General features: G+C 47.3%; 1 protein-coding gene across 3 annotated transcripts in view; it reads right to left on the reverse strand.

Moving 5' to 3' along the window:
- LOC119179239 (organic cation transporter protein) overlaps positions 1-20607 on the reverse strand; it is a 61503-nt gene that overhangs the window by 31042 nt on the left and 9854 nt on the right. For all 3 annotated transcript variants that reach the window (XM_075869113.1, XM_075869112.1, XM_037430307.2), the window contains one exon: positions 11208-11308. In XM_075869113.1, the coding sequence (XP_075725228.1) occupies positions 11208-11308 (101 nt within the window). The remainder of the gene's footprint in view (positions 1-11207; positions 11309-20607) is intronic.

Genomic DNA, 20607 nt, shown 5'->3' on the forward strand with positions numbered 1-20607 from the left:
GCGAATCTCTAAACCCTCATAAACCGCTGTCATATATCTGGAGAACAGTTCGTGGTCTTCGCTCCTCTCCACAACAACGGCACCCCTTTAAAGCTTTGGCACTCCATCATGGAAAAACAGAACTCGAGGTGGCTGAAGAATTTTGCACGAGAGTTGCCGGGAATATTATGAACGAGAGCATCGACGCCGTGATCGTTCCTGAGACGCGATTACCAGAAATGGACATTCCGTTCACCATGGAAGAACTGGAAGGTGCGTTAGTCGCTTCTAAGCGCATGTCATCGCCAGGTCCTGATGGTATTACTTATAGTGCGTTGGGACACCTTGGACAAAAAGCCAGAAAAGAACTTTTAACATGCTTCAACAACTCCTGGCTCAGCGGCAGTGTTCCCCGAGAATGGAAAATAAGTCGATTAGTACCACTTTTGAAATCGGGAAAATCACCATTGGACTTGACAGCGTATCGCCCTATTGCCCTCGCAAGCTGCCTCGGAAAAGGGATGGAAAGAATGGTTCTATTTCGTCTCGAGTGGTACTTGGAACGATACACCAAATACCCTTCTTGCATGGCAGGCTTTCGTCGGGGCCGCTCCTCCATTGACTGTGTCCTTGACTTATCGACATTTGTTCAACAAGAAAAAAGCCGTAAGCGCATATCAGTGGCACTCTTTCTTGACGTGAAGGGTGCATATGATAATGTAGCTCACGATGCCATCCTTACTTCTCTCGCAGCAATGGGCATTGGTGGACGAATGTTTCAATGGATAAAAGATTATATAACTGGCAGGAGTTTCTTTGTACAAACATATGAGGGTGCAACTGCCCAACATTACACCTACTGCGGAGTACCTCAGGGAGGTGTTTTAAGCCCCACATTGTTCAATGTGGCCCTCATTGGTCTGGTGAAGGTTCTGCCAAAGTCGGTGTGCCTATCCATATACGCCGATGATATTTGCCTCTGGAGTGCTGCAGTTACTCGCCCTCAGGTGCGTGCACGAATACAGCGGGCAGCAACCCTCACAATAGCCTACCTTCAGAAACAAGGCCTAAATATATCAACTGTGAAGTGCGCGTTGATGGCGTTTATACGCAAACCAATGACGTCATACCCTGTTTACATCAATGGGCAGAGTGTCAAATATGCACGGACGCATCGTTTCCTGGGCCTAATAATCGACAGAAGTCTTTCGTGGAGCCCACATTGTGCGTACTTGAAGAAGAGACTGCTATCTATTGTGCACATCATGAAATTCTTGTGCGGTAAAGCATGGGGAACTTCTGTGGCCTCCATGCTGCAGCTGTACAGGGCCCTATTTCTGGGTCTATTGCGCTACAGCTTGCCGGTACTGACTAACACTTGCAAATCGAATACTCATTCATTAGAGAGTTTGCAGGGTCAGGCACTGCGTATCTGCCTAGGACTGCCCCGATGCGCTTCTACTTATGCCACAATCATGCTTGCCAAAGATCATCTGGTCAGGACATATATAGTTGTGGATTGCCTCAGAGCGCACATTCGACATTCTAGCCGTGTCCCCGACCACCACTTGGCCCTTCTACCTTCCGGAAGACCACGTGCTACGTTTTCAGACGTCATAGCCAAGCACCTAAACAGCATTCCATCAGGATATACGCCAGCTGCGAGAACGACATGTCCTTTGTGGTGCCTCGACCAGCCGCAAGTACGTCTAGAAATTCCGGGAATCAAAAAGAAAAGCAGTCACTCCAGAGTAGCATTGAAGCAAGCAACACTGCTATTATTACTTGAGTTGTACTAAGACCGAACGCAGATATACACTGATGGGTCCGTCTCATCCAGCAGCTCATCAGGTGCCGCTGTAATTCCGGCTGCAGAAATGACAATCAAGTTTAGGTTGTCGCATATGACTACATCTACGGCATCAGAGCTTGCTGCTATAAGGGCTGCTTTACAATATCTCGTTCAAGAACGTCCAGGAAAATGGGTCATATTCTGTGATTCGAAGGCAGCGCTTCAGAGTTTGCAGTCTGCCATGCGTAGGAGGAGTCATGACCAACTGGTACAAGAAATAAGACATTGCCATCATGAAGCTCTAGCACGAGGGCATGATATTATATATCAATGGCTGCCTGGGCATATCGGTATTACCGGAAATCAATTAGCCGATGATGCAGCCCGCTCAGCCCATGAAGAAACCAGTGTAGTTCCGATTCCTCTATAAAGGAATGATGCAGCAAGACAACTTTACCTGCTGGCTCGAGATCTCACACGCACGTTCTGGTCGTCTACCAGCTTCCAAAGGTGTCAATTTTATGAACTGGATCCTTCGCTCAAGCTAAAGCTACCATCACAACTTTCCCGCTCCGATGCGACACTGTTATGCCGCCTTTGGTTGGGTGTTGCATTTACAAAGGTGTACTCCTTTCGCATTGGTATTGCAGACACTCCTACATGCGACTACTGCGGAGCTGAAGAGACCATCGAACACGTCCTGTGCAGCTGCGCTTGCTACGACACACAGCGATGCCAGCTCCGGATGGTTTTGAATCGACTTGACGCCGGACCATTTTGTGTGCAGAAGATACTAGGACCTTGGGCATCTGCCTCAGTTGTGCAGAAAGCAACGAAAGCACTGCTACTTTACTTTAAGTCCACAAACCTGAGCGACCGCCTGTAGACTGTGTGTGCTCCCCAAGTGTGCTCGTGATTGTGTGTACCTTCTCATCTTTCTGCAACCTCTTTTCTCCCCTTTATCCCTTCCCCAGTGCAGGGTAGCAAACCGGATGTGCGTCTGGTTAACCTCCCTGCCTTTCCTTGCATCTTTATCTCTCTCTCTCTCTCCTAACCTTTCTATGCTGTAAATAAGTGTAAATAGTGCCATAAACCTGTTTGTTTTTTCGTATCCCCATCTTGTAAGCGTTCGTTTCCTCAACCCGAAGCTACACCACGCTACCACAAGAGCCGGGCAGACCCCGGTCCGCAACAACGGGTCCTCAGAGGTGGGATCCGCAACATCATGTTCTTACGTGACACGCGTGTCAGGATGGCAACGTTTGCACCAGTCATATATTTTGCCATTCATTGATGTCACATAACACCAAATTTCGTAGTTGTGGAGGTAGCAAAACGGCCGCGAGTGCATCATGAAGGGCCCAATATACTCCAATGTAGAGTTGATGCGCGCAAGCTGGGCACAACGACGCTACGTTAGCAAAACGCGAGCACTCAATAGTCTGACGCCAGGAGCGACCAGTGCGACCAGCGTCCGTCGGTGCGACCCGACCGCAACCGGTGCGAAATGTGACATGCTGCATTTCGCGCCAATGCGTTACCCACACAACACTGTGTCTCCCTGTTTTTGTCGCGGAGGGACGCCGGACGCGCTGAAATGCGCATGCGTCAAAGAAAAGCAGCGCGGCGCGCGCCTGCGAATACATGGCAGGACCGGCGCCTGGCGTCACAACGCAGGCGAGCACGTGCACCGCGTCACGTCAACATTAATTGGCACCTTGACTGTGGCATGTAGTCATGTTCTCACATGACACCCTTCTCATGATTCTCATGTTTACATCAGTCACATACCTTCGTCATCCATTGACAGCACGTAATAACAAATTTGGCTTGTGTGAAGCTAGCGAGATGGCCGCGAGCGCATCATGAGTGTGGCATGTAGTCATGTTGTTACATGACATGCATGTCGTGATTATCATGTTTGTAGGTGTCATTTACCTATGTCGTCCGTTCACGTCGCGTAATACCGAGTTTGGTACATGTGAAGCTATCGAAACAGCCGTGAGCGCATCATGAGTTTGGCATGTAGTCATTTTGTTACATGACAGGCATGCCATGTTTATCATGTTTGCACCAGTATCATACCTTCGTCATCCATTCACGTACCGTAATACCAAATTTGGTATAAGTGAAGCCAGAGAATCATTAGCGTCGAATGTGGTCATGTTGTTACATGACACGCATCTCATTGTTATCATGCTCACACCTGTTACATACCTTCGTCATCCATTCACGTACCGTAATACGAAATTTGGTGTATGTGATGCTAGCGAAACAGCCACGAGCGCATCATGAACTTGGCATGCGTGTCATGTTGTTACATGACACGCATGTCATGATTTTCATGTTAGGGTCTGTCGCTTGTGTTCGCCATGTAATCATGTCATACCATACCAGTTTTGCAACATCCCATGTGAGCGAAACCACCGCAAGAGCTGCAGGACCATGAAATGTAAATCATGACATCCATGACATCCATGTCATGATTTTCATGTTCTGACTAGCCAAATATGTTCTTCATACAGTCATGTTATGTCATACCATTCTTGAAATTCTCCCCTCCCTTTTTTTCCTTTTTTTTCATAAATAAGAATGTTGTATCATCATTATGCCATACCAAGTTTGGTATCGATACCATTATCGAAACGGCCAGGAGAGCTAAAAGTTGCAGGTCGCTAGATAGATAGATACGCTCAAAGTCGCCGAAGTTCGCTTAGAAATGCTTGGCATTTAAAAGTAAAGTGTACCACTGTTCGATTGTGTTATGCGCGTCCAACTGCGGCCGCTCATTACTATGACGTAGGAGTCAAGATGAACTAATGACATGTTCAGCATGGCGCCGTTCGCGACGAGAGGCTATGTGCCGCTACATCCAGACCATCGCGCGTCCATTCGGTTTTCTGTTGTGTTTTTTTCGTCAAGAAGAAGCGACTTCATCCACTCGCCCTCAACATGATCGTCGTCGGTCGTCATTCGACGCTGGCGTTTATGATTTTGCAGCGTTTCAAATTCACCGAAGTGGCAGAGCTTCACCGCGTTCCGTCGGTTCGGCAGCGTGAAGCAGCAACAGGGCATCTATTCTCTGTGTCGCTAGGATGACCACTCGTGGTGGTCATTCGTGGATGATTGTCGTCGTGGTCATTCGTGTGCGGTAAAGTGAAGGGGAAGTCTGAATGTGCGCGTCTGTGGTTTACCGCCCGCAAAAGGTGTGGCATCGGCGTTACCGCATGTGCGTGTGTAAGTGTGTTACTTGGCTGTCGCAACGTGAGAATCTTGGTGATCGTTTGCGATATGTGCTGTGTTGTGCACCCATATAATTGTTGTAAGTGCGGGCGAGGTGTGAGAAAAAAGCAACCGAGAGTACCTGCCAGCGTCACACAGTGCGAAAGTAAACAAATCAGGTGGGGAGAATTTGCATTACTGTATGCAATAAAAATCAAACTGTTGTCATCGTGTGTGCGTGATTATTTTGACGTGTGCCAAGTGGCACAGCCGCGTCATTTTTAACGGAATCCATTGCCACTGGCTCGTAATTACGTGCCAGATTGAAGTGTCCGTTGCGTAAGTGCCTCTCTCACGTTTGAAGTACGAACGCCTTGCATGAATTACACCGTGCGAGGTTTTTCAAACAGGGAAATGATGCGAGCTATGTAATATCGCTGCATTGATCGTTATTGACTTAGTGATCACTATTGATCACGATCAGTTAAATTGATCGTGATCGTCACTAAAGCGACGCCGCTAAAGCTACTGTAGCAAAAAAAGAAACATTTCGGTTTTTAAGCCATTGTAACATCCTTAACGATATCAAATTGAGAAGTCTTACTTCTTATATATATATATATATATATATATATATATATATATATATATATATATATATATATATATATATATATTGTGGGCATTTAGTATACGCATCCTCTTCACCGGTACATTATCATCATTATCATGTGTGGCTCATGCATCTTCATCGTTGTCGCGTAGCATCATCATCTTGGCTCATTCACGTAGCTGTCGGCTGCCGGTTCCTCGGGCCTAATAAAAGGTAATCCAAACCAAGACTTCATACGTGGTGGAAGTGCTGTTAGATCCCCCGCCATCCTCTCGACCACTCTACCCCCTGGAGCTACGTTCAGGTCGCCGCTTGGGCCAGGTGTCCGGAAATATGTCGCACCAAGATGAGGCCGGTGCTGCAGCCGTTCCCACTCAACCACCGCGGGCCGCGACTTCTCACGTCATCAACAGCCTCCAGCATGAGCCCCATCTCTTCGCTGGTATGCGCGGGGAAGATGTGGAAGAATGGCTGGACGATTTCGAACGTGTCGGCGCTGCTAACCGGTGGGATAACACCTACAAACTCGCTCACGTGTCGTTCTACCTCACGGGTGTCGCGAAGACGTGGTTCCTCAACCACTTCATCGACATCCCCGACTGGTCAGCCTTCAAAGATCAGCTTCGCCATGTCTTTGGCACACCGGCTGTTCGTTCGGCTCTCGCAAAGAAAGCTCTCGCGACTCGGAAACAGCACATCGGGGAATCGTACACATCCTACATCGAGGATGTCCTTTCACTTTGCCGCCGGGTTGACACACCAATGACAGAATCAGACAAGGTGCGCCAGCTTCTTAAGGGGATTGCACCCGTCGCATTCAATGCCCTAGCGATCCAGAATCCGGCTACCGTTGCTGACGTTGCGAAAACCTGTCAGCGCCTCGAAGAACTTGAGTCTATGCGCCTACAATCAGACAGTGACGCGGCCCGTATTACGACTGATCCAAACCTGCGAGACACGATAAGGGCGCGTAGCGTCATCATCTTGGCTCATTCACGTAGCTGTCGGCTGCCGGTTCCTCGGGCCTAATAAAAGGTAATCCAAACCAAGACTTCATAATATATATATATATATATATATATATATATATATATATATATATATATATATATATATATATATATATATATATATATATATAATTTTTATTTTGCCTGCATTGCGTGAATATATTACACATAGAGATAACTTGTTTGTATTAAATTAGAGTTCATTTAAAGAAAAGATGGATGCATTGCACTGCCCTGTGAAAGCAAAGTCTGGCACGACATTCACTCGCATTCTCCTGAGAGAGAAAAACCCCCTTGCCTACACAGACACACCTTCGCACGGACACATTCATTGAAGGTAGTGGTTCTTGTTGCACCAAAACTGAGCCCTGCTTTGAAAAGCTGACATTCAAGGGCTGACGCGATGATGGCAACATCATGAAGTGCAAGTTGCCGAAGCAAGAAAAACAAAGAGCTTCGCCTACAGCTTTGAGTCGCCGCCAGTTCAGCTGCGTACCCATCGCCTTGGCAATTGACCTAACGACAACATATGCAATGATCACCACTGTTAAGCACACTGTCTGCGACGCGCTTTCATTTCGATGAAACAAGACGTTGAATGAAACATTGGTCTTTACCTCAAACACGATGACAAGCATGGCGACATGAAACGCACATTCGATATTTAAGGCAGCACAAGAACAAAAATTCGCGAAGTCAATCTCACATCGCCTCTTCGTTGTTCTCTTTTAGTCATAGTTGTCACACATACAGAAGTGCAGACACCTGGCAGCAAAACTTTCATAAAAAAAATTGCAAACAACCTAATCAAAATTGATTATTGCCCCTGTTTCATTTTGTGGAACTGCAAAAGAACAATTTCCTAATTTTAAAAACTACGTTAATTGTGGCATTGTTTGTTCAGTAAAACCTTAAGTACCACGCAGAAACATCGCATTCGAGACGTGTGCATTGCTTTTTCGGGGACTACGAGATGAGCGCTGACGCAGAAGTCCACGTCTTTTTATCAAGCTTCGGATTCTATATTTCAACACCAATTAAGTATGGTATGGTAATGATTACATGCGTGAAAATTATAGCCACTGTTTGGGAACCTCTTCCAATGTAGCGTGGAGGCATGGAACATGGACGGATGGAGGCACATACATAATAACGGATGGACTGATGGACGCACAGACAGACAGAGAGATGACCACACGAACAGACGCATGGACGGGCAGATGGACAAACGGAAGAACGGACGGACGTACGGATGCATGGAGAGACGCACAGAAGGACGGATGCACCGACGGTCACATGAATGGACGGACACATGGACGGACACGTGGGTGGCTGCATGGACTGACGGAAGCAAGAACGAATGGGTGAATGAAAGCATGGACGGACTGACGAACACTTCGCCACACCAGTCCTCATTCACTCCGTGTATATGCTGTGATTTATTTTTTTTTCGCATGTTAGTGAAGGCGATCCCGCTCGGACCTACGTGCTCTACGATCCTGTCGAGCACTCACGATCTGCCATCGGAATTGAACATTAGGTTGTAAACGAGTATAAGAAGAATGACGGCATGCTGAAACGCCATTACAGTACCATGTGGTACCATGTGCGCAGCACAAATATGCGCATCTGATCATTATTACAACGTATATGGGTGACACGTTTTGTTTCACTCTTTTACAAGGCTCGGCGAACCGAAGCATCACCAAACCGAAACACAACATTTTTGTAGCAATGCTTCTCAGTGTCACACGGGGCTTATTATTGTGAGAGGAAGTTTTGAAACGAGGATTCAGTGCGGGTTTTAAAATGTTATTCTCACTGGAGCGGTTGTGCAGCTAAATTTGTGACAGGAAATGGAGTGGCATTCATTCTGGGCATAATAGAATGGACGTGACTACAGACACTTGTGACATAAGAGAGCCCATGAAGGTGGCGATTGGGGCTGGTTGGTGTGGTAGCATAATTGGTGGTAGCGCAGAAGAAGAATGCGGTCAAAAAATAAAGCACATTCAAGACAACAAAGCACGGTTCCTTCTTTTGATCGTGTTATTAGTCTGCGCTATCAATTATCCTAAGAGAGCCTAATTTTAGTAGCTGGTAGATCACGGATAGAAACAAAACACGAACTTTTTAGTAACCATGATTGCTCACAAATTCGAAAGGCTGCAAAAAAAAAATTGAACCATCTCCGATTCGTGGGCATCGATGCAAACAGCAAAGCAGGTGGTGTTCCATGGGTCCGGCTAGAGCAGTATTAAGTTTTTTCACGTTTTTCAGATGTGTTTTATGACTTATCTAATTAAACACTTTTTATGAAGCTTTGAGATGACAGTATAGTCACCACTTTTTCTTACTACAAGGTATCACGTGACAGTGATGTGCCTATAATAACTCGCACGCCCTTTATTTGGCTATCCTTTGCCTTCTCCTTTGCTAGAAGTTGAGCGTATTTGGATTTACCGAATTTTGGTGTCACATGCGTGTTTATAATATTGATTATTTTCTGATTGTACACACAGACTTCCGTGGTATATACCCGTTTGTTCGGCTCAGTGTTGCTTTCATCTCTAGTGGAGCAGCGGTGAGCAGTATATTTACCTAATATCATTGGCGCATACCTGCTTATCATTCCCAAAACCGTTACCTTGGATCGGCGGACATAGAATATTCGACCAAGAACACCTTCGCTTCGAAACTTCCCAGCCGGAAACTCGGAAAGCACAAGGCCACTGATATTATACAGCTCACGTGAAAGCATGGCACGTTAGTTTTTCTCGCTCCTTCTATCTCTGTAACAATTAAGCCGATAGGTCAATCAGTGAAAACATCAAAAGCTACTGAAACTTTCCCTGTGGTTGTTTACCGAGACCACCCTTATCAGTGCACGTATATCCGAGTATATGTTGGGCAATAATTGATTAAAATACCGTAATAGCCGTCGATTGATCTGGACGTCTATTAGTTATTCATTTAAGCAGGTTCTTCATTCATGTCCCATTTTCCCAATTTTACCCAAGTCTTCTTGCGACATGGCGTCTTCATTTCGGAACCTTTCGTATTTCTGTGTCCTAATGCAAGAGAACAGATAGCGAACATGCCCCGAGTTAATCGTAAACGAAGCACTATAATTGCCTAAACTTTCTTCATCTCATTTCTCGTTGAAATATTTTGTTACACACGATCGCTCGGCTGGATGCAGTACTGTGCTCAAAGGGGAGGTAGTGTACCATATTTGTGGTACGCACGTTCCTTGCTGCAAGCGTTTCTTGCAGCTCCAAGAAGCATGAAAGACGCACCAAGATTCATGTATTCTCAATAAATAATTGCCGCCATTTTTATGTGAACAGTTTTCAGTTTCAGTTTTTGCGCACTGAGTTAGGCAGTAACGCAGCAGTGTAGGTGGCTTGGTCAAGTGACCACACAAAGCTATGACGCAGCTGTCTGCTCTCGCACACACAAGCCACACGAGCACCTGCATAACGTGCAGATAGTTGCATTGACTGGCTGCAGCTGCAGCAGCCTGGATGCTTTACCGGTACTTACATGGCCGACGTCACTCACCTCACTACCACAGGGCTGCGCAAGGGGCGAGGGGGATGGTTCACTTCCATTTGGACAAAAAAAGGGGGAGGGGGGCGTAAAGTCAGTCCCATACACAGACATAACAGGGAATGTGGCTGCTGATATGAATCTTCACACACCAGACGGGAAACCCTGCGCATGCCCATGCTCACTACAAGTCTGTTTTGACGTCACTACAACTGTCGTTGCCCTTCCCTTGGAGCTACGTCAGTGCTGGAAGCGCTAGAGATAGGATTCCGTTGGCAAAATGGGTACAATAAAATACATTACAATGAAAATACATGCTATACATTCGCTGAATCACACCATTCGTGTGGGGTGTCCTTGTATACAGAGTAAACGCACAAGAAGCTTGTTAGGGCCTCAAAATTCGATGGTATCACACCTTTCAGCAAACAAGACTCTTGGAGGGAGGAGCTCCAGCGGGAATATGAAAATATTTTGCTTAACTCTTTCGAATTCTCGCTGCCAGCAGAAAACTATATCGCCTGTGGTTCGAGTAAGTCGTTGCATTCGATTTACGACCAAATATAGCATGAGTTCACTGGGAAAGCAAAGAGTGGGGTGCAGTACGTATAGCAGGGACTGGAGAAGAGGAGAACAACGCAGGCGCACACTTGCAGTAGGAAGTTGCAAGTGTACAATGAACCTCTACCAACTAGCCCAAAGGCTGTTTTGCTACAATAAGCATGAGCGATAGTAAGATGCTAAAATATTTGTTTATATTGTGATACAATTATTTCTCTGAAACACAAAATGTTTCTCGACATTTTCATTTATTTTAAATATTATGTTGGCAGCCTTTGAATGAATGTGCCTCACGTTAACGGGCTTATACACTGTCAAATCCTTGGCTGCCACAGAGTGTCACTGAAATGTACAAACTTCATTTGCGAGTGTGATTTACGAATGTTTTTGCATAGTGTTAGGTAGTCTTACTGCCCTACTGTCACATGTGCACTCGTCATTTCACTACGAGAACAAACGCATAACCACGTAAACTAACCTGTCACCCAGTGAGGACACCAGAGTGCCCACAAGCATTCCGCTCATTGTGGCCGTCTGCACCAGGCTCCGTGTCCATGCTCGGTCGCAAACGAGGTCCCACTGCACGTTTCAGAATATATTAAGGTTTCAGAATAATTTAAGTGCCGCCAAGAGCGTATTACTTACTACAAGTGTCTCAGACACGTAGCCTATGGGTGTTTAGTAGCGGCCCGATGCATCGCAGAAAATAAGATGTAGGAATTCACTAAATGGTTCTCGCATTGACAAAGGAATACCTTCCGCTTTCCTATACCTTCCACCACCTTGCGGGATTTCACAAAACTCATTTGAACTACCGGTGCTCGCATTTTTTTTATTCACGTGTTGTGATTGACAACGCTTTGTTCGCGGAAGCTACCATGACGGGAGGGGTCTCCTGAACTTATTTCTCTGCAAGGCACTCATTGCTGTCACTGTGTGTTCAGACATACCCGTTGGATAAGATGTCTATATTTCTCAATTGGAGACCCGATTTGAGACAATCGGCAGATAAGTATGGCTATCTTTCTGGAATACTCACGCCAAGTCCCCTTGAGAAATGATCCACATGTAAAACAATCGAAATGCGTCCTTTCAAATGGCAGCGCTAAGAGCCATTTTCTCCACCAGACCTCCTTCCCCCTTCCCGTATATCAGTTCCTTTAGCATCCCGACCTTGGCGGGGCTAAATTTTGGTATTGCGGCCAGCTACCTGTGGTGACTTTGAGAGCGCTCGGATTTTATGAGAAGCGCCATAAGCGATGAAACACTCCAGATCAATCTTGATTACCGGAAGTACTGCTTATTACGTGAGCTGAAATCGAATAAGGCTGTGCTTTTCGCGCGCCGTCTTTAGGGCTGGAGCACGAGGAGCATGCTCCATGGTCCCCGAAAAATCCGCACAGGCTGAATAGTTCATCTCAGACTAGGAATACATGCAAGCTCCCTCGATCTACAGGCATCCCTGTCCCACTGAAAGTGAATTCGCATAGATGTCCTATACGAGGGTATTAGCTCATTTTGGGGCAGTAAAGTACTTTCAGTGATAAGAACTGTTGGGGCTCAACGTCCCAATACGACCATATGATTGTGAGGGGACGCTGTAGTTCAGGGCATCGGAATTTTCGACCCCCTGGGGCTCTCAGGTGCACGCCCCTATCTAAGTACTCGGGCCTCACGCATTCTAGCCTTTATCCTAAATGTTCATATGGTGGTTTTGGAGTGTTCCACCCCACATATCACTCAATCCATCTTAAATGCGGGTGCCATGGCCCACGTTCGATCTCGTGACGTGCTGTGTTTACACAAAATGGCTGATGACTTCGTGCGACTGTGTTAAGACGAAGCGTTTATTCATTATGAGTCCTCATTAATCTATTAAGAAAATACTGTTTAGAACAAACTTTATTTACACTATGTGCAAAGAACAAGAAAAGAATAACACTCCAGTAATAAGGGGCACTAACAAGTGTTGTGCATGTGTACAACTATATACGCATGTACACATGTTTGCTTAGGAAAAGTTGTTAACCATTTAGAGTACTAGGCACTCTACTCTGGAACAGCCTAAGCCGCTCTGTGGGCCTCAGACTTGATGAGGCCGTGTCGGCAGACATAGCGTCGTGAACTAATTGATACGACCTAGATCAAGGGCTGCTTACGATTCAGGCTATTCGGGATTATAATAGCACCTATTTGTGTGTTTAGAAAACGTGTTTGTAAGAAATTTGAGTGTTTAATTCATACTCAACAATGGGGAAGCAGAGAGCGCATATGTGTACAAAGAGACAAATGTGGCGAGAGGACGCAAATGAGAGCTCTGCGGGTGACTTTCCTATTCAGACTCATAATTGTGTCACAGGCTTTTAGTCAAAACTTCACCTTCCTGATAAACTTCAGCTACGATTTCAGCAACACTGTTCAGTAAAACGTGACATGTTCGGTAGCGACGATGTCCTTTCAAATTGCCGTAAGGCTGGTGCTTACATTAGCAAAAAAAGTACTTAGGTTTAGAATGGACACACTCCAACACGACTCACTCGGACAGATAAATGGCAGGTGCGCCACAATTCACAGGTCGGAAGTTGAAAACTGAAACTGGTTTGATGATTCAAATCTAGATGGCACCACAACAAGAACGTCTCCTTACCATAGCCGTCTTTGTGCCGAGGCCTTCTGCAGCATTGATCAACAACCACTTTCTGTCGTTTGTTCGGTGTCCCCATAGCGTGTGCGAGAGTGAAAGCGAAGTAGGCGCTATGGGGCGCCCAGCAGACGACGCGACGCGGATATCCAGCAGTGCTGCAGAAGGCCACGGCAGAAAGACGGCCACGGTAGAGAAGGTCATCATGGTGGCCCCTCTGGGTGCAGTTTCCTTCTGCCTCGATCTTATCGTGTCGCAGTCCTGTGCTGCGTGGCCCGTAAGTTCACAACGCACGCGTTTATTCGCTTTATATAAACGTCCTGAAGCTTCGAGAACGATCTATTTGTCCGTAATTTGCAGTGTTTTATGGATTCCTTCTCAAGTTCTCGGAGACGAGGCTTAGCATGCATGGCTAAAGAAACACAGCTAATCTCCTTATTAAAGACAGTACATACGTGATGTGTTGTCCCCAGCGTCAGATGACAAGAAGCGGTATAGTTGATTTCACCACTTATTTATTGCTGTGATGACAATGGGCGAATAGCAAGGGTGAGTTTGGATCGAAGCGGGTGGTCACGTCTGCACGGGTGCTGCCTTGTTGGCTTCTAAACCCAGCTACCGGCGCCTACAGCCACGGCCGCTTCGCTGGCATAACACGTTCGCTAAGGCTCGGATAAGGCCCGTTTACGGTCACGTGATTAAACATAGTAGCGCGCAGGCTCCGCTTCGGCAAATCGTCCATATGGTATGGCTAGCTCAACGCCCCCTCAAGAGTTGTGCTAGGACAACGCCTCCACTAGAAAGATGCCTGCGACGTCGCAAGCTTTCCCGTGGATACGGGAGGTTCCTCGTAGTTCGGAGCTTTGTCCGCAAGGAGCGATTGCAGCCGACACTACTACTTCCGCTGGATTCGGAAGTGATGCCATCAAAAAGACATGACCGTGTTGCCTCTAAGATGGCAGTAGATATTGCTTTAATCTGAGAGACGGCAATGTTTAAAGCGATCACTGCAGCGAGCACTCACAGCCGACCCTGGCACCCGCTGAAAAGTCACAGCAACTGATAATCTCCGGGGACTCGAATTAGAATCGCTCCGCAGAAGCAACTAAAGAGAGGTTAAGAGGAAACAAGAGCGTTGCAGTAGGGATGTTCCCAGGACGCAAGCTGGAAGCAGTCATCAGGCAAGGGAGTGCAAAACTCAAAATTACAGCTGATGGATGAAACCTTTTGATAATTTCAGGCGGTTCAAACGATGTCTTAAATGAAGATACGGAAGGACTGGCGACCACACTGGCGAAGGGGTCGATGGCATGCGCGCCATTTCTCCTCAGGTACAGGTAGTGATACAGGTAGTCCTAGGTACCGGTGCTTGACGGCAACCTGCAAAATGCGGTTGTCCACGCAAACCAAGAGATATGGCGGATGAGTCGAGAAAAAGGCTTTGAGGTGGTGGAAATAAACAGAGAGGTGCATAGGTGGGGTGAATTTTAACGAGACAGAATTCACTTCGGTGGGAGGCTAGGTCACGAGGTGGGTTGGCTATTTGCAGGGCGCGCAGTAGTTTTTTTTTCTGGGTGAGGGGGGGGGGGGCACGCGGGTTTTTCCAGGTGCAGGATAGCTAGTAACGAGAAAAACAACCAGGGAGACTCTTTGACAGGTGGTACGGACAGGTACGATTTCAAAATGGCACCAATATCTCGGACAGGTAGAGTCCGGGGCAGAAATAGGCGTAGCTATGAGGGCCGAGCCAATTCTGACGTAGGGTATATTAACATGCAGGGTGGCAGCAACAGGCTGAAGTGGGAAGAGATAGAAGAACAGTTAAGGGAGGAGAGGCCGACGGTATACGGTTTTGTAGAAACACATCTTAGGGACATTGATAAACCTCCTAACAATTCAGACTACGCGTGGGAATATTGTAATAGAACAGAAGGCATCAAAAAGGGGGAGGGGTGATATTGGGGCATTCATTCATAAAAGTACAGACTGCAGAGGGTCAAACAGGAGTGCAAGGAACATTTATGGCTAAAAGGGAAAATGGCAGGGCAAATAACACTCCTTAGTTTGGTGTACTTGTGGACGGTAGCAAAGGCCAGAGAGGAAAACCAGGCAATGGTGAAGTGTACATCAAAATACATTGAGTAATTAGGAGGAGAGTGCGAGATGAATATACTAGGAAATATGAATGCGCACATAGAAGATATAGGTGGGTATACCGACCCAACAGGGAAAATGGTCATGGATATGTGTGAAATGCATGATTTGTTCATTTGCAACAGTCATGAGAAGTATGAAGGGCACATAACATGGGAGGTAGGAAGGCTGCAGTCGATGATAGATTACGCACTGATGTCACATAGGATGTTTGAAAGGCTCAGGGGTCACTGAGCAGAACACGTGGAGCTCTGTGGCGTAAAAATATGTTACGCAGAAAAAAATCCGCTACTTCAGTGGCTGTACCAGCGTGCAGCGAGGCTGTTTCCGCGTAACAAGGGAGGTGGTCAACAGCCGTCACAATCCAACGGTTTTGATTGGAGGTCATGTCAAGAGGGCCGTACAAGTCTATCCCGACGACTTTGAATGGCAAAGCGGGACAAGGAAGAGGTTGGAGAAAGCCGGGAAGAGCAGTAGTGGGTCGTTTCCGCCATTGACCTAAGGCACACGAGAAACATATTTGGCAATGGCGGATGAGAGGCCAGGCCAGGTGAACTGACTGCGTAATTCGTCGTGCGTTTTGTGATAGCCGAGATTCCCAGCAGCAGGATCATCATGGAATGTCTAAAGAACCTGACGTTGTAGACAACGCCGTATAACGAGTACTTATTTGGTTACAACGTGGTAAATATAGCGATGTAAAACACCATCGTGAAGCTTGAATTGTTTCAGTTGTCGACGAAGTCGGGCGTTCGAAGGAGCGGATGTGCCTTCTAAGCGTGCTAGTATGAAGCGGCAGTAAGGGTCAACGCATTGATGCGACACAAGGGTAGATGGGCGGCCGGATCTTAGCCAACTGAGACCCGCGATGGGTAGTGAAAGAGAGAAATAACGTTCATTTGCACCCGCCTAGAATGACGGGAAAGGAGGCTTTGGCCTCTGCTCCCAATCATCCCCCTAGCCATCGGCCGGAATCCCTTGTCCCGCGATGGGTAATGCCACGGTGGAAATTGGTGACGATGGGCTATCATGGTTGCGTAGAGGGCAGCTAGAAAGAGCATCAGCATCTTGGCGCTTCTTAACAGACCTGTAGATGACATCAAAGTTGTGCTCTTGTAAACGAAGCACCCTGCGGCCAAGACGGCCTGATAAGTTTTTTAGCGACGAAAGCCAGCACAATGCGTTGTGGTCGGTGACGACTGTGAAGTGGCGGCCGTGAAGGTATGGACGAAATTTTTGTACCACCCATACAACCGCGAGGCACTCTTCTTCTGTTATTGTGTAATTTTTCTCGGCAGCAGTCAAAGCACGACTGGCGTAACTGATGACACGTTCGAGTGCGGTGTTGTCACGCTGCAGTAGAACGGCACCGAGACCATGACCACTGGTGTCAGTGTGAAGAATGGGTACACCTGGATCGAAGTGAGATAGTACCGGGTCGGATGTCAGGGCTTGCTTCAACGCCAGGAAAGCCTTTTCGCAGTCTTCGGACCAGACGAATGCCGTGTTACTTGCGAGCAGTTGATGGAGTGGAGATGCAAGCCTTGCGAAATCTCGTATGAAGCGCCGAAAGTAGGTTGCCAAGCCGAGGAAACTGCGCAGGTCTTTTTTGACACAACGGACGGGAAAGCACAATGACGGCGGCAAGATTTTCAGGGTCTGGTCGAATACCGTCTGTGCTGACTAACCCCCGAATGCAGAGATGTTACTTGGCTCGCGACTTCAACTTAACTTGAGCAAGTCGGCACGAAGCAAGCAGCGGACTTCAAAACGCCCAAGTCAGCCTTCGCGTTTCATAGATGCTCAGGCTGTCTTGCTTGGTCTAGTCAAGAACGAGCTTCAAAGCAGAAACACGCTGCTCGCCTGCTAACGAGGGTAATAATGAAGTTGTTCGCGTAAGGCATGCGTTACACCAAAAAAAGACCATACGTATTAAAATAACGATAAAAACGAAGGGCCACAAGCATATTCTTGCCATTTTACGGCTAACGAGCGGCACGTGGTGCCTGCCAGTGGCTGCCACCAAAGCGATGCGCAGTGTTGTTTCTGTAAAGCGTTCGTTGCCCGCTGGTTTTAGTGGCCACCCAAATGCGGTGCGTTTCTCCACAGTTGCTTGTTTGGAGGCGAAACAAGCATCGCGTTGGGTTCTTTCGTCGTTTTTTTTTTTTCTCAGTCGAACGCCATGGCATGTATTTGTGCTGACCTGGCTCACGAGGTGACTCGATTTTCACGGTATTTGCCTTTCTGTTCGCCTGTGTGCATGCCTGTATGGGCTAGGTCGCAGTTATTATGAAAACAAAAGTTCTGGGAACAAATGTGATTCGTATCCTTTTGTTGAGCTTGGTAAACAAGAGAAAAAACGGGCGTCAGGACATTGCCCTCGGCAGAATTTTGTCTCGCGGGGTGCAGCAATGTATCGCTGCATGATGGTGACGCGGATAAAAAAACCCGTAATAGGGGCACCTCTTTTTTATGTGTGTGTAATTTTACGTAGCGTTGTGCTACAAGCGATGCCTTTCTGAGCGAGAAACAGCGCCCTAGACGGGACGAAAGAATAGACGAGGCACACGGACACAGCACCGAGTCAATTTTTTTTTTTTTTACCGGAAGAGACGGAAAATGTCGTCGTGTTATAGAAAAACAGAAATAGCCTTTGCGGTTACGGAACACTTCGGCGTTGTCGACACCGGGGCTATTAATACGCACGTGTGTGTAGTCGACACAACCTGTAACGCAAGGGAACTCAGCCACTTCATAACAGTCCGCCGGCTGCGGAAAGCGCACCAGCATCGCGTACAGGTGCTTTGCGATGAGTAGCGTAACTTTTCCGACTGCACGGCACACTGTCGACTACGGAATGCGGACTAAATTTCCGGTGACTGGTTGGAATGTGCCAGCGCTGTAAAACCTGAGAGCCATCAGTAGCTGTAACACTGGATGCACGGGCTGTCTTCGGTTGTCCCCACTTTCACGGAGCGGCAACATAACGAGCAGCTGCCCCACGGCGTTCTTCATGAATCTGTACCTAGCGTGGAATTGTTGCTCGTCGTACAACTCCATCGGATTTCCTTGGTCACGTAAAGCGGTTCCAAGAATCTTCGGCAGGCAGTGCGCCTCAAAAAATGCTACGCTTATGGCGAGACAAGCAAACTCAAAAGCGGCCACCTTTCACGCGACGTCCATTCGAGAGGTGGCCATGTTGGAATAACGCGTGAAGTCGCTTTCAAGCTAGCCCCGCAGCTGACTTGAAACTTGTCCTGACTTCGACCGAGCCAAGTCGCCTTCAAGTCATCCGCAAGTTCGAGAACGATTTATGGCGACCGGCAAGACTGTCTTGAGTAAAGAACGAGTCAAGTACGAGTCAAGTAACATCTCTGCATTCGGGGGTAAGTGCCCTAGAACCTTGATCGTCTTGCTTGCGAAGGTGCATTTTTTTCGTATTCAGCTTTAAACAAGCTTTTGCAAGGCAACCTAGGACTTCCTCGAGACGTTGCAGATGTTGCGAAAAGGTAGACGAAAACACTATGATGTGTTCGAGGTAGCATAAGCAGGTTTTCCACTTCAGGCCACGCAGTACGCTATCGATCATACGTTCGAAGGTAGCGGGCACGTTACAAAGTCCGAAAGGCATTACGTTAAATTCATATAGCCCATCTAGTGTGGCAAAAGCCGTCTTCTCTTTGCCAGATTCGGACACTGGTATTTTCCAGTAGCCCGATCGCAGGTATAGGCTGGAAAAATACTTTGCGCCATGCAACGAATCTAGTGCGTCGTCGATTCGTGGGAAAGGGTAAACATCTTTGCGCGTTATTTTATTCAGCGGCCGGTAATCAACGCAAAAACGTACTGTTCCGTCTTTATTTTGCACCAAAACAACTGGCGAAGACCATGGACTCGAGGAAGGACTTATGATATTCTGTCGAAGCATGTCTGAGACGTTTTCCTTGATTATCTTCCTTTCTGTAAGAGACACATGGTATGGGCGCTGGTGAATAATTTGGGAGCCGTCAGTCTGAATTCGATGAGTCGCCGAAGTTGTCATACCAAAGACAGCAGAATGAACGTCACACAAAGAGCGATGTCTGTTCAATAAATTCGGCAATTCTCGACTATGGGCTGCTGTCAGATCAGGGCTTATCATCACCGATAGAGGAGTGGGAGAGTTCACTGGCGGCGCGCTTTGCACTGGTTGGTCTTCTTGACTTGGAAGGGCAACATTTGCAACAGAATGCGGGTCAATAGCGCATGTCACTGTTGATCCACAGGCCCACGATAAGGGTTCAGGAGTCTGATTTAACGCAGTAATAAAAGCAGACCCTTCTGAAAAACGAACAAGGCCTGGAATGATCAGAATGCCTCGATGTACCATGTGGCCGTAAGGTAGTAGAAGCACGTCGCCATCCACAATGTTGATGCAATTAACGCCAATTACTTTTTCTCGGGATGGCCAAAGAACATAATCTGAAGTGGTGACAAGACGAATGCGCTCTCAGTGTTCCGATACAGAAGAGTCAGTGGGATTGAGGTGGATGAGGCGCTGACGACAAGATATAGAAGCGCATGCAGACGACATGGAATCCCACCCCAAAATGGGTTCGTGGGTGCACTCACGGAGAACTGCAACGGTAATATGATGACGAATACCGCCTATGAAAACACGAACTGTACACTGGGCGAGTGGTGGAGTAATGGCGTTCGTCGCAGCACGGAGAGACGGGTCCGAGTAAGGTGTTGTGACTTTGCGGAGACGGGAGCAAAGGTCAGAGCGAATAATCGAAATAGCAGCGCCAGTATCTACTAGAGCTTCGACGCGTATACCTTCTACTAACACTGTTAACAAGTTCGATGGTCTGTCTATTGGAATCGCTGGCTGTACGGTGGATGCAGTTTCCCCTCCTAAAATTGCATTGGGGAGTTTTCCGAATGGGCATTCAGAACATTGGAGGCAGGTCGCAGAGGCGACACAGAACGGCGTTTGGGAGATGGTGAGTAGCGGCGAGACTGACGGGAGTTCACAGGCAGACCCATACTGTAAGGTGGAGAGGGCGAACGCTGAAAGGAAGACCGGTACGGCGTGCGCTGA

This window comes from Rhipicephalus microplus, chromosome 7, assembly GCF_043290135.1.
Source record: "Rhipicephalus microplus isolate Deutch F79 chromosome 7, USDA_Rmic, whole genome shotgun sequence".
NCBI lineage: Eukaryota > Metazoa > Arthropoda > Arachnida > Ixodida > Ixodidae > Rhipicephalus > Rhipicephalus microplus.